This window comes from Sorex araneus, chromosome 9 (assembly GCF_027595985.1).
Source record: "Sorex araneus isolate mSorAra2 chromosome 9, mSorAra2.pri, whole genome shotgun sequence".
Classification (NCBI taxonomy): Eukaryota; Metazoa; Chordata; class Mammalia; order Eulipotyphla; family Soricidae; genus Sorex; species Sorex araneus.
This window is the reverse complement of record NC_073310.1, coordinates 31,636,137-31,651,658: the sequence shown is the minus strand read 5'-3', so window position 1 is coordinate 31,651,658 and position 15,522 is coordinate 31,636,137. Positions and strand designations below refer to the sequence as shown.

Sequence of the window (15,522 nt, the reverse complement as noted above, 5' to 3'; positions counted from 1 at the left end):
ACCTGATATTTTCCTCCTGGGCATCTGTTCTCTCGACCTAAGCCTCAGCTGCCCTTACTCCCTAGCACCCCCAAAAGCAGGGTCCCGAGGAGCCGAGGAGGGACGAGACGGACCCAGGGCAAGCGGTGAGTTATGTGCTACCCTGGCATCCAGATGGGGCTGGCCAAAGTGCCTAATGCTTAACTATAAGTTAAGACCTAGAACATGAACAAATGTTGTCATGATCCAAACAGTGATAACTAGATTTGAACCCTGCTAGGGTGAGGAATGATTAATCTGGCCTGAGTGCTGTGGTCTGAGCCTGTGGCAAGATGTTGCCAGGAGAGCTGCCTTGCAAGCCTCAATGTATCTCTTGCTATGTCCATACAAAAATAACTAGTATTAAGATGTTAATGAGTGTTTGGACTAAGGGAAGGAAAAAAACCCTTAAGAGTCAAGAAGGGCTTTGGAATGCCCTGCCCTCAGGAAGGGCTTTCTTATGTTGATTTTGCTACCTGGCTGGGTGTAGCCTAGAGGGCAAGGTGGGAGAGACAAATAGGAGGAGAGACTAGAGAAGCCAGAGAGGCTGCAGTAGATCCAGAGAGAGGCTGGAGCTGGGAGTGCGGGAGATGAGAAAGATGGAAGATTGAATAAACGGTAACTAATCAGCAACCAGCTTGGTCCTCGTTCTTCCTTCACCTGTCCTTAACCACCAGCCGTCCCGATCCAGTCCATACACAGCTGTTCCAGAGCACCAAACGTGGGCGGTGAGACAGAGCCGCCCAGAGAGCCCGAGAGTGCACATGCCCCTCGGCGTGCCTTAGTTTTTTACACTGCGCGGGCTCTCCAATCACACTTTACTTTACCCTTCTCTATCTGGGCTGCCTTTCCCGCAGCATATGAGGCCAGCTTCCAAACCCTGGAGCCAACCTCTTGGTACTTATTTCTACTATTCTTGGGTGTTAGTCTCCTACTCTTTTATTTTATATTCCACAGATGAGTGCAATCTTTCTATGTCTATCCCTCTCTTTCTGACTCATTTCATGTAGCATGATACTTTCCATGTTGATCCACTTGTATGCAAAGTTTATGACTTCATCTTTTCTAACATCTGCATAGTATTCCATTGTATAGATGTACCAAATTTTCTTTAACCAGTCATCTGTTCTCAGGCACTCTGGCTTTTTCCAGATTCTGGTTATTGTAAACAGTGCTGCGATGAACATATAAGTGCAAATGTCATTTCAACTATACCTTTTTGTTTCTCCGGGATATATTCCCAGCAGTGGTATTGCTGGATCAAATGGGAGCTCAATTTCTAATTTTTTGAGGAGCGTCTATATTGTTTTCCAAAGGGGCTGAACCAGGATTTGTTACTGCTTTTGGCATATTGAATATGCCACGGGTAGCTTGCCAGGCTCTGCCGTGCAGGTGGGATTCTCTGTAGCTTGCTGGGCTCTCTGAGAGGGACAGAGGAATCAAACCCAGATCAGCTGCATGCAAGGCAAATGCCCTACCCACTGTGCTATGGCTCCAGCTACCATATTATATTATATATATTTTATATAATTTTATATGTTATATATTATATATTAATTACCATCAGAAAATACCCAAGAATTCCAATTTCTAAGTCAGAGGGGAAACAAATCCTATACAATCTCACTCATCTGTGATATATAGAGAAGTGAAAAACGAACAAACAGTATTGAATGATGACAAACCCTCAGTCTTTGATTCTTAAACTGAGGTTACCAAGTAGTAGGGAATGAGGGATGGGGGACCAGAAGTGGTAAAAGGAAAGTGGTGGAGGATCTTGGGCACATCGTTGGTGGTAGTGCAGTAAGTTAGTTCATGAAAATAATAAATATTACAACCGCTATAACCATGCTACCTAAACTAGAATTTATAATGAGCAAACCAAGAGTTCCAATATCTCCATATCCCTTCCCAACATTTACCCAAACCATATTTTTTTCATCTATAATACAACTCATCACAAGGCATAATTCAGGGGGAAGCAAAGCCAAGCTTGATGAAATTACAGTAAAAAGTAAGGCCAACATGTTCTAAAGAGACAAGGACAGTATGAGTGAAATATTTTCAGGAAGGCATATTGAAAGTGTTAAATATTAATAAATAGTTTTCTAAGTAAAAGATGTGCCTCTAAACTCAATGTCCACATCCGCTAATTTAATATATTCATATGGTATGGTACAACATATGATGATGTATTCATGCATTCAGATTGACTCTTTGGATAAGTGAAGAAAGGTATCTTTTTGACATCCTCTTGCATATGATTACATTATTGGATAACATATGAACACTACAATTTTGCACTTGGAAATCAACATCACTGCAGGAATAATCCACATACAAACAAGGAGATGGTGGACAATTAAGACAGTCAAGTTTAGTCCAACCTTACCTGTCAGGACAAATCAATTAAGAGGCACTTGCTTTGAAGGAACAGAATGAGTACCTATTAAATTAGGAAGAAATTGATTTTAGAGCTCTTCTCAATAATGAGATTAATATAAACAGTGGGGCCTGCACATGCCAGTGTCTTTAATTAGGTCACTACTCTCTTCACACACACCCCTGCCCCACTACCCTTGAAACTTCACACTCTGCACAATCACTTAGAATTCGAATGGTCTGGGGATGAAGCTGACCGAACAAGGAATTTCAGATGGTTTAAGAACAACAACAATAACCAAGTAGGAACCGAGGGGTTAATCTACTGACTTCTGTGCCTGTGACAGAAGAATGATGCTTTCCTTTGTAAGCAGAGCTATTTGAGTTCTCAAGTGCTTACTTTAAAGGGATAGAGAATGCCCAGTCTTGGAATTCTATATTCATGGAAGTGGGGATTGTGGGTTTTAGCTTGCTGTTTGGCAAGCCCTCAGCTCAGATGGGGTTCAGTAATGACTTCTACACGGTGTTTTAATCAGATCCTAGAAGAGCACATGACTGCCATGTTTAATTATTCCCATTTAATGGAGTATTCAGCTAGATCTGCTTGGTTTGCTACCAGTGATTATGGTCATGTGGGGCATAGAACCCAGACAGCCAGGCCCAGTTTGCATTATATAGAGTGATAGGGGAAACCCCACCGGCATTTGCGTTCTCCATCTGCAGATGTGTATTTATAGCTTCCTCTCTGAGGCAGCGGAGATTTAGTCAAGGCATATAATTTACTGAAATGCTCTAATTTCACATTCCCCTCCTGCACTGTCTTCCTCATGGTTTTACTGGATATAGGCAGGCTGGGAGAACAGCTCCTACTAAAAGAGCAAAACATCAAACACCAGGACATAACAGGCTGATTGATAGGCATCAGTCATGGTGGCTAGGACATTGTTAGTCTAAGCCTTAATTTTGTTTTTAAATAACTTCAGTTCTAGTTGAGTGGACACAAGAAATTTGCATGTTGAAGTGGCTGACAATTTTTTATTTGCTCTTGTGTGATTTTTTTTTTTTTGTAGGGGTGGGGTCGTGGGAGAGAGGGGCAGTGTTGCATTACTCCCAGTGGTGTTCAGGGTTTTCTCCTGGCCCTGTGCTCAGGCATCTCTCCTGGTGTTGCTACAGGGACCACATGTGATGCCAGGAATTGAAACCTGATTTGGTTGCTTGCAAGGCAAAGTACCGTATCTGGTGTATTCTCTCGGCTCTTCTGAAAAAGCAAACTGGTATTATTTATTTTCGGTGGATCTGATAGTGAAAAACAGGTCAGTATTTTTTAGAGCTTGCAAATGCTAATCATAGTTGAAAACTATATTAAGAGGGAAGTAAATTTTCTGTTATCGGATAAACTAAAAAGTAACAACATGCAAGAGTGTTACTTTTGGTGGTGATGTTCATTTAAACCTTTCATATAATTCAAGAGCTTTTATTTGTGCTGAAGTTTCTGTCTAATACTGTTTAAAGTCAGGAGTCTTGACTGTTGGGTTAATTTTGAAGTTATCAGGATTTCTTGGATTTTTTGCAGATTTCTTATGATTTTCCCCAGCTCTCCCCCCAACACCCTGCAGAATATGAACAGATACCTTTATCTTTTACCTTCCTCAGAACCAGGTATTTAATTAAATTCAGTCAACTCTACTTTCTTTCCTTTCAAGGTAGTGGCATGCCTAACTGCAAGAATTGGAACTAGGATTTCAATTTGTTAGAAAAACCTCACATACACTGTGAATTAAAACTTACTGTTTTTTTTACCAAACAAACATTCAAATGGGCACTATGACACTATAGCACTGTCATCCCCATGTTCACCGATTTGCTTGAGAGGGTACTAGTAACGTCTCCATTGTGAGACTTGTTACTGTTTTTGGCATATCAAATACGCCACGGGAGCTTGCCAGGCTCTGCCTTGCGAGCAGGGTACTCTCCGTAGTTTGCCGGGCTCTCCAAGAGGGATGGAGGAATCGAACCCGGGTTGGGCTCTTGCAAGGCAAATGCCCTACCCACTGTACTATAAAATTGTTTGACTTGGGGGCTGGAGAAACAGTAGAGGTGGTAAGGTGCTTGTGAATATGTGATCTCTGAGCACTGTTGGGTGTAGCCCAACACACACACACACACACACACACACACACAATTGAAGTATTTTTACCATGTCAGTCATCAAATCTAGATTTTCTGCATGTACTTCAGTAGCTGAGACACATGCCTGTCCCCTGCAATATTTAGCATCTCTTCCTACCACAAGTTCTTCTCTCACCCCCACACATTGGGAAATTCTGGGCTACAGCACTGGCCTAGTTTCAGAGCCTTTAGATTACTTACTAAGCTTCAGAAGGCATAACTGAAAGTGGCAGGTCTTTGTTGTTTAGCAGTGCTTGAAGGAAGGTGTCTCATAGTCTGGCATGGTTAATAGGATGGCTTTGCCACAGATGGCAGCTCATGTCTCTGAACATACCTCCCATCTGGTAGGGGGATAAATGGAGAGTTGACCCTTTAAGGGGTTATAGTCATAGCTTCTCCAAACTGAGGGGACTAATTGCTTGGTCAGCCTCAGTAGTATGCTAGTTCATTCTCTTAATCACAGTCTCAGGTTCCTCAAGACAACATTTGACACCAGGAATTTCAATACTTAGGTACTCTGCTCGACTATAGTTACAGTCCTTGGTGAAGAAGTCTATCAAAAGTATTATTATTTAAATATATATTAATACATGTGTATATATGCACAAGTATTATACATAAATATATATATACTTATATATATTTTTTGATCAATGGGTCTATAGACAAACTATTTTATAGATTTATGAGTTGATGAGAACTCTTAGTTAATGATATGCAGTCAAATTCTGCACTTAGTACATCACAGGGTAACAGATTTCTGGCACTTCTGAAGGTAACTGTGATATCTGCAAGGGCAGGATTGCATTGCTTTTCCCTCCCACTCCCATGAATGTTACATTTTTTGTTAAAGAATAAACCTGCTACCAGATATGGAGAATAGCAATACAAAGGCCTGCTATGCAAATTAACTTTAATTTGCTCATTCTAGAATGGCCTAATACATAATAGATAACTCCATATGGTTAGAAAACACATTTGATATTAATTATTCTGAATAAAAATAACTGTTTTTAGTGGATATATTCCAGTATTTAATTAGTTTGTACCGAGTATGTCCTTACACAGTCAATGTGTTCAGCTTTTAGGGGTACATTTTGCAACTACCACTTATTCTCTAGGATGCCAAGTTGTTCAAAGCCATGTGTGCTAGAGGAGTGTGATCGGGAGTTTCCTAGGGCTTGCTTATTGACTGGAAACAACCATCTGAAAAAACTGAAGAGTTTAAGTCATTTGGCCATGTTCTTTGGTATAGTCCTTTGGAAGCTGACATGAAAAATTATTAATTCTCTGCTAGTCCAAACTATTTCCTTCTTTAAAGCCTACCTTGGAGTTTGGGATGCTTGAGAAAGGTGGGATGGCTCTCTATTCAGCCTAGGAACTAGGTCAGATTCCCTTATTTTCTCTAAACAACCTCAAGTAAACTTATCGCTTGCTAGTGGTCCCCTAAAGCAAGTACATGCATCTTAGATTGACTCTGCATTAGACCTGCATTGCCGGAACTTAGCAATCATAGAAGCCTACTGCTATACTTTTTATTAAAGACAAAAAGTAGCTGGAAATAGCAAAATTGACAACCTTGTTGTTTGTCCATTCCTCTGAAGGTTAGGGTTTATTGCCAAATCAAGCCTTCCATCAGCAGGTCTGTGAGTTCCATGAATAGTTTCACAAGGGCTTCTCCATCCCCTCCAGCTTCTGGGCCTCCCTGAGTCTGTGCTAGCATTCAGCTCACTTAGGCTTATCTTCCTTTTTCAGTCTTTCCTTCTAGCAGGGGTTGGACAACTATGCTAGTGGGTGGCACGCAAGCTAAAAATAACTCTTGCAGCATTGTTTCTTTCTTTGGCCTCCAAAGCAGTCCCAGGGCCACTCTCTGAGACAGACAGTTCCCTAGGCCAGATGGTTCAATTCTTGGTCCCAGGGATACAGTGCTGCTTGGTACTGGATGTCACTAGAGTAAGCCCAGCTTGGGATCAGACCTGGGTCCCCGCACGTGCACAGCATGCTCCCTCACCACTCATGCTCCCCCAGCCTAGCACATGTGAATTTAAAAATAGCAGCCAAGACAGCACGTGACTCCCAAAGCATTTACCGTGTCTTACACAAAAGTTCTGAGACTCCCGTCCTGTGTGACACATTCTCCTCTATAAGCCACAATTCCCCTTTAAAATATAGGTCATAGGTCATAAGAGGTAGCCTTCCTACGCAACGGCTTCCTTTCAGCTTAGAACAAAATCCAGACTCTACCATAGCCTACTGATCTTAATGGTCTGGCTTGTACTTATCTCTTCCTCCACATCTCCTGCCCCTTGGCCAGCACTTCCAGTTTTACGTACATCCTTTCTGCAGCCTCAAGTTCTCTGAACTCCATGACCCCTTTCCCTGGAATGCTCCCCTGCCTCCCCCCTAGTTTCATGGTCTTTCTCCACTTTCAAAAAAAATAACCTCTGCACAGAGGTGTCCCTTAAGTCTACTGTCGATGTCTCAATTTCTCATCTTTAAAGAAAGAATGATTGGGATAGCTACCGACGGGGTTGCTATGGAGATAACAAAGGGCTCCAAGCAGTGCCTGACACATAGGAACTTTTCAAACAATGTCAGGGTTTTATATTTATAATTTCAGAGAGCCCATCCCAGGCATTTCTTCTTTCTCTCATGTTGCAAAATATTATCATTTCTGTCTCTCCGGAGTGAATCAGAGGCAACACAAAGACCACATTCAGTTGGTTTTGATCACGGCCCTTTAGCCTAGCACAGTGCCTGGCACATGGTGATAGAAAAGAGATCACATGGTCTATAGTGTACTGACTACCTGAAAACCTGGACTCACTGGATGCGTTTTGGAGTTGTGCCTTTATCTTTTAGAAACAGCATCAGCCTGTGCAGCCTATGGTGACCCAGGTCTAGGAATCTCAGGCTACTTCCGAATATACTTTATACGCAAGGCCCACTTGAGAAATTCTTTAGAGGCTAAACACCTGGGATCACTTCTTCCTTCCAGTTCTTGCTACAGCTTCTATTCTCAGAAGGTGGAGGACTTTGAACTTTATGCTGTTTCCCTTCCCACTTTAGCCTTCATTTTGTCTTTTTTTTTTTTCCCCCCACCCAGCTGTGCTCAGGGCATACTCCTAGCTCTGTGCTCAGGAATCACTCCTGGTAGGGTTCAGGAGACCATATGTGGTACTGAGGATTGAACCTGGGTCAGTCACATGCAAGCCCAGCACCTTATCTGCTGTACTATCTCTACTTTTCCCTGTCTAGTTTATCTGTGCTTTCTATTTTACATCTGATTCAAATTTATAGGTCACCTCTTCCTGACTTTTTGGTTTAGTGTTTGGGCTATACCCTGAGGTACTCAAGGGTTTACTCCTGACTTTGCACTCAGGGAACAGATCCTTGTGGTGCTCCGGGGATGTATGGGATGCTGGCAATCAAACTCAGCTTACCCAGTGCACTGCTGTTGCAGCCCCGCCATTTTTCTGACTTTCTGAAAGTACAACCATAGTAATTTGTAATGCAAAATCAAGTTCTTTGTTGAGTAAGATGCTAAAAAGAGGTGATCTTTGGCAAATTACTTATTTGTGCATCACTTTGCCAAGTTTTAAAATGGGACTCTTACTGCCAATCTAGTAAAGAAACTGTTAGGAGTTAATGAGAAGGATAAAATGTACAGAAAGCTTTTCTGGCATATAACAATGACTAATTAATGGTGACTCTTGAAGTCTTCTTGGGTGTCTATAATAAATGTGGCTGAACATTATTTAATATAGATTAAGGACCCCTTCCCGCCCTCACACCACCAATAGTCTCAAAAAGCTACATTCACTAGACAATACCATTACTTATGTGGACTCTTTTAAACATTTATTAAAAAAGCAAAATGTAGGTTCATCTCAAATAGAACAGTTAAAAATGGTAAAGCAATACAAACAACTTGTTACTAGCAGCATCCAGATGTTAGAATTTCCTGCCCTGCTCATCAGTCTGTTTGGGGCAAGCTCTGTCTTTTCTGAGCTTGCTGCTACCTACACCCCCCTCCTCTCAGTGCAGGTAAGACCACAGTTTATAAAATTAACAATTTAAGGTTAAATAAGCTTAAATAAGGGTGTTAAATACAAGACACTTCATCAAAGCTTCTGTACAAAGATAAAGAAATTTGGCATTTTACATGGGATTCCGCTGGCTCACAGCTTACAGGAGAGGTCTAGTTGGAAGCAGATTGACTCTTTGTTTTCAGAATAGCATAAACTATACAAAAATCAACTAAGAATTGAAGTGACTACTTAGTGAGCCATTTACAAGGCATATGCATCTCTCTTTTTTAATCCTTAAACACGGGAAATATTCAGGCACCTTCGCTCCTGCAAATAAATAAGTCAAAAATAACAGCATTCGAACTAGTGTTAGACACATCAGTGCTTCTGTTTCCTCTACGAGGCTTTGAGCTATTAACTAAGCCTCTTTCTTATTGCTATGATAATGTGGTTGTGGAAATAAAACTACTGTACATCCAAAAAAATAGAGCACCTTTAACATTAAAGTATATGTCTGATTATTTGTTTGCATGTGTATTTTACAATACTAAAGCCCCAACTATGGTAATTGCTTTAACATCCCTATCAGGTCACCTGATACAGAGGAAATAAAACCCAACTCTCTTCCCTCTTGAGGTAAGCCCATGCCAGAGCATCATTGTAGCAGAGTCCAAAGAAAAAGGTCCAAGCTGATTCCAGGGTTTACATTCATCTCGACAAGGGGAGTTACATTCATCTTCCCATGGTCCTCTCTCTGCTATCACACGGGGGGCTATCAACAACGGCTCCCTCTCCAGCTGGGGTGAATGATGCTACACAGAGCAGAACAGCAATGGCATCTACGATTGGCTGCAAGCACAGCTAAATTCCACAGGTTTGTGATTTTGAAGGGCTTCAAGGCATTGCCCCAGGGTCCCATGATGATCCAGGCTGGTTACGACTTTTTGTCAATAGTGCTGAAGAACCACTCCGTGAACTTTCGCAACTGTGCTGTGGCTGTCTGCGACTCCTCCTGCAGCCGCATGTTGTCTTGTCTCAGATGCTGCACTTCGGCTTGGAGCACTGCCTTGTCCTGCTTTTCCTGGTGAGAGGAGAGGCAGAGTCATGGTCAAGAGGGACACGTTCACAGGACAAGAAGCCCTTATCTTTATTTCCCACTTATTTGGAGCAGGGGGAGGGGGTGGGGGGGTAAGGGGAGAAGCATCTTAGAGATTTGTCTGCTCCCGGTTTCTGCCAAGAATGCAGAAAGGACTGGGGGCAGGGGTGGGGGCTAACTCAGCCTATCCATTCTTTTCATTCCATTTAGCTCCCACCAAGTATCAAGACAGCTGTTATAAAGAAAGGTTATTAGGCACAGTTTATTTTATCCTCTACTCCCACAAAAGGGAGACTAATGCCCTTGGAAAGGTGCAGGAGCTTTCCACATGAACCTACTCCATGAGATGGGTAGCAAGAAGGTTGTGGATCACACATAAGTTCATAACAAAGGATTTAAGTATTTCATTCCACATATGGCATTTCCATAGCAGATTAAAACTTCCATAACTATCTTCAAGGTTTGCCATTGAAAATGATGTAAAAGTAATTCATGTTTTTCAGAAAAATCAAATCAAGCATTTGAAGATACAAGACACACAAGTTTCAGCTCTCCAATGCTAAAAGGGGTCACATCAGAACAGCTGATATTTTGTGGGAGAGGGGCCACACCTGACTGTGCTCAGGGCTTACTTCAGGCTCTGTGTTTAGATGTCACTACTGGCAGGGCTCAGGGCACTCACTATATGCCATACCAGGGATTGAATCCGGTGTAAGGGCAAACACCACACCCATTATATTATCTTTCTGGTTCTACAGTTGGTATTTTCTAAAAGAGCTCTAACTTTGCTGGTAAAGCCATTCAATGCTCTTTGTAGCACTGTGTTTGCCAGGTGTGGGTTAGGCACTGTCCTTGGTGGTTATCTAGGGTAGGCTCTATCTAGCAGCATCTTTAAGGTTTTCTTGTATTTTAGGGTCCCTCAATTTAATCTACTTCCTCACATGACTTAAAGAGCAGTTCCAAGAGGAGGTCTGGTTATAATCGCTTATTGATTTCTCTATAAGGACCAATTTCAGTCTACCCTAATCATGACTTTCCTTAGTTACTTCAAGAGGTTAAAGATCTGATTTCAATTCTTGTCTCCAGGACTTTCATTCCCAATATGATTCAGAATATCCCTATTGCAACTCAAATGCCAGCAACCACACCTCCATGAACTACTTTTTTTGTGATCTTTAGAAATGCACCCTGTTGAGATGCAGATCAAAACAACAATGAGATGTCACCTCACACCACAGAGACTGGCCCACATCTAAAAGAACAAAAGCAACCTCTGTTGGCATGGATGTGGGGAGAAAGGGACTCTCCTTCACTGCTGGTGGGAATGCTGACTAACTCAGCCATTTTGGAAAACAATAAGGATGATTCTCAAAAGATTAGAAACTGAGCTCCCATTTGACCCTGCAATACCACTCCTGGGAATATATCCTGGAGAGGCAAAAAGGTATAGTAGAAATGACATCTGCACTTGTATGTTCATTGCAGCACTGTTTACAATAGCCAAAATCTGGAAAAAAACTGAGTGCCCGAGAACAGATGACTGGCTAAAGAAACTCTGGTACATCTACACAATGGAATACTAGGCAGCGGTTAGAAAAGATGAAGTCATGAAATCAGCACATAGATGGATCATCATGGAAAGTATCATGTTAAGTGAAATGAGTCAGAAAGAGAGGGACTGTCATAGAAAAATTGCACTCATTTGTGGAATATAAAGTAACAGAATGGCAGACTAACACCCAAGATTATTAAAGATAAGTACTGGGAGGATTACACCACAGCTTAGAAGCTGGCATCACATACTGGGGGAAAAGGCAGTTCAGTTAGAGAAGGGATAACCAAGTAAATGGTGCTAGGAGGATCTGCTCAGGATGGGAGATGCACCCTGAAAACAGACTATAGACCAAACATGATGGCCACTCAATACCTCTATTGCAGGGGCTGGAGCAATAGCACAGCGGGTAGGGTGTTTGCCTTGCAAGTGGCTGACCCAGGTTCAATTCCCAGCATTCCACATGGTCCCCTGAGCACCACCAGGAGTAATTCCTGAGTGCAAAGCCAGAAGTAACCTCTGAGCATCGCCGGGTGTGACCCCCCCCCCCCAAAAAAAAAAAGCAAAAAATAAAATACCTCTATTGCAAACCACAACACCCAAAAGGAGAGAGAGAGCGAGAGAGAGCAAAAGGGGAAGCCCTGCCACAGAGGCGGGGTGGGGAGAGGGGGGACAGGGTGGGGATGGTGGGAAGGATGTTGGGACCATTGGTGGTAGAAAATGGACATTGGTGGAGGGATGGATACCTGACCATTATATGACTGAAATGCAAGCATAGAAGTTTATAAGTCTGTAACTGCACCTCATGGTGATTCACTAATAAAAAAAAATAAAATAAAAAAGAAATGCACCCTGTCATTAAAACCTTGAACACACTCAACTTTTGGGGAAATCCCTTTCCTCTCCATATTTTAAATGGATTTCTAGTTTTCTCCAAATGATTTTGCTTCCCCAAAAGCTACCTGAAGGATAAGTGGTTGTTCTTCAAGAACCTAATATGCACAGGGTCCTTCTGAATGCTGCCCAGTTCAAAACACTACTCCTCCCCAAAATTCTAGTTTTTTTTTTTTTTGAGAAGCATGACATTAAGTTACAAGAGTTACAAGACTTTCCAGCCCTATGCACTACACTCACCACTGTTATCTCCACTTCAGTCCATCACTGATAGAGTACATTCTACAGTACAAATCACTTTTATTTTCTCCAATAAAATCTATGTTTATAGATAATTTCAAACCTACTGAGATGTTCTACCCATTCCAGCTTCTCCATAATTTCCTCTCTATGATCTCAAAACCTGCCTCTCTCTATATCCTCATGACCATTTCCTTTTTTGTATGTATTGATGTTCTATTGCCAATAACTGCCTATCCCCTAAATGTTTTTTTTTTCTTTTTGGGTCACACCCAGCGATGCTCAGAGGTTACTCCTGGCGTTGCACTCAAGAATTACTCCTGGCGGTGCTTGGGGGACCATATGGGATGCCGGGGATCGAACCCGGGTTGGCCGCGTGCAAGGCAAATGCCCTACCCGTTGTGCTATCGCTCCGGCCCATATCCCCTAAATGTTTTAAGCATATATTTACTAATCACTATACCTTATCTCTTAAAATAAAATAAATCACTACATCTTATCTTTTAAAGATATCTTTTAAAATAAGAAATTATTTTAAAATAATTTCTCTAGTATCTGAGCCTCTAGTTATTATATGATTCACCAATCTTACTTCATTGTCATTATCCATTGGAAGTCTTTTCAGTGACATTTTCTCCTCACCCGACTTACAATCTGGATCCCTCAGTTTAATCATATACTACACACACCTTAGGTATACCTTGCCTCTCTCTTGGGTTGCTTTCCCGTCTAAATTTTAATAATTGTTAAACTAAACTCTCCCAATATCCTGCATGGACAGCCAGATACAACTGCCCACACTCCAGCTTGCCCTGTGTCTTTGATGGTCCTGGCTCTGAAGGATCTGTGCCTTAATAAATCTCTTTACCCCAGGTTAAATGAGTTAAGTAATTCAAACTGCAGAAAAACATCTCTTTGCTGAGTTATGCTGCAATTCAAGTGTACTTTCAGGCTTGGGGATTCTACCACATATGACAGGTCAACTGATCCTCCATGCTATCTACATCTACCCTCTACTGTCTCCTAAAACCTTAGACCTCTTTCCCATTACTTGTTTCCAGTGCACATGTGCACACACACACACACCAACACACACACCAACGCACACACGCACGTACACACGCACAGATGTATTTACTCCACTTTATTCTATAATTGTGCAGGAATTTTCCCGACTCCAAGCCAAGGCTACTAGGTTTGTGCACTAAGATTAGGGCATTATTTTCTCTCTTACTCTTCATTTTCACCATCACTTCATTTCCCAAAGGATCATTTCTATCAGTATTCACACCAGTTGTAATTTATTCCTGCTTCAACAACAAATACACCCTGTAATCCCTCTAGGAACTCAGTCGCTGTACTTCATTCATTTCCCTATGCAGCCAAACTGCAGTGTTGATACAAAATCCTGGTAAATGTTAGTGAAATGAATGATTTCACTTCTCTTCTGGACCAAAGAGGGACAGGCTGATATGTAGAGTAGAAGTTTTGAGGGTCATGAAGCTGACTTGGGGGTAATTATAGTAGCTAACAGAGACCAGGATTTCTGACAGCAACTAAAATCCTCTTGTTAATTCACATATGTTATAGGATTGACTATGTAAGAAAATGTTCCAATTATGGACTTTCAATAGAGTTCTTTACCTTCCGAAGGTCAGTTTGAAGTTGTCGAAGGATTAATTCCAGCTGATTAACTTTACCAGTCAATGTTGATGGAGACCGCTCTCTAGGAAAACAGGATAGCATTAGAAATACTTCAGAACATCAACATGAAGACATTTCATTCAGTATTTTCATCCATTAAAATTTCACTCAAGGGGCTGGAGGGATAGCTCAGCGCATAGGGTGTTTGCCTTTCACACGGCCGACCCAGGTTTGAACCCCAGCATCCCATATGGTTCCCTGAGCACCGCCAGGAGTAACTCCTGAGTGCAAAGCCAGGAGTAACCCCTGTGCATCACCAGGTGAGACCCAAAAAAGCAAAAAGCAAAAAAAAAAAAATTCACTCAAAAATTATATACTTATCGATCAACAAAATAGTAGTAATATATCACATTTGGAAAGTGACTGTATTACTGGTTTGGTGGAAAAATCCCTCTTGTCTTCATTGATTTTAAAAGGGATTCAGAATGTCATCAGACATATAAGTTGGTTAGAAAAACAAAGATGATCTAAATGAGTCCAGTCAATTGAGAGAGCATAGACTAGAATGAAATCTTGGGGACCAACCATAGATTCAATTTCTCCAATTTCCCTTTCTGTCAAGAAAATACCTTGCAGTCCACTGCCAAGGTGGACCTGCAAGTTAATATTAATTTTTTTAATGACAGTTGGGATGAGGCAAGAATGGCCAAGGTAAAGAGTTATATTCTGTGGGTGATAGTTCATTCTTGACACACTGCTGTGGAATTGAGTAAAGGTCCAGATTCTAGAAGAAAACAAGTCCCTGCCAGGTCATCTTTGCAGGTGGAAATCAGGTCAACAGGACGTCATGTCGGTGATGTTGCAGTGATCAGGCAGCAGGCAGTGGGGTTCCCTCCTGCTCTGGATGTGAGTGTGTTCCTATGGGCATAGGGTAACGTGTCCTGGCAGGCAGGATTTGCCCACAGAGTGGAGTAATTATGCTGCCGAGTGCTGCCCACACCAGAGGGCAATAAGCCAAATCAGTCCCACCTGGTTCTGGCTTTGGATTCTGAAGGACCATGGGAAAGCTTAGATGGGAAGGGTCTTCTGGCTGGTTGGGGTAGCCAAATGCCTGTAAGCCAAAGAAGCCTGGGACAAACGCATGAGGGACAGGGTCCATGAAAGCTTACATACCCAGTTGTGTCCATGAAATCTTTGCCACTGCCTGGATCTACACATAAAGGCAGTTCCTGGGCCCCTTCCAAGTCTCGGCCATGTTGCATATCTGTCAGGGTACAGAAGGAAGCCACTCTCTGGTCTGGGAAAGAAAGACACACAGGAAAGAGGTTTAATAACAGCCTGAAGGTAGTACTTGTTTGTGGAAATAAATTGATAACTTAATAACACCCTCCTTCCCACCACCAGTGCTGCCCTGTTTAAACAGAACAAAGGAAAACAAACTCAGGCAAGATGCTGATGATCAGAAAGCATGAAGATTGGCTGTCCTTCTGGGCTGT

The 15,522-nt window shown here is 42.0% G+C and overlaps 1 protein-coding gene across 6 annotated transcripts in view; it reads right to left on the bottom strand.

The window, feature by feature from the left end:
• Window positions 1-8,408: 8,408 nt before the first annotated feature.
• SIPA1L2 (signal induced proliferation associated 1 like 2) overlaps window positions 8,409-15,522 on the bottom strand; it is a 268,964-nt gene continuing 261,850 nt past the window's right edge. For all 6 annotated transcript variants that reach the window (XM_055146847.1, XM_055146849.1, XM_055146850.1 and 3 more), the window contains 3 exons: window positions 15,200-15,323; window positions 14,027-14,108; window positions 8,409-9,681 (listed from right to left, as the gene is read on the bottom strand). In XM_055146847.1, coding sequence (XP_055002822.1) covers window positions 9,535-9,681; window positions 14,027-14,108; window positions 15,200-15,323 — 353 coding nt within the window. In that variant the 3' untranslated portion in view covers window positions 8,409-9,534. The remainder of the gene's footprint in view (window positions 9,682-14,026; window positions 14,109-15,199; window positions 15,324-15,522) is intronic.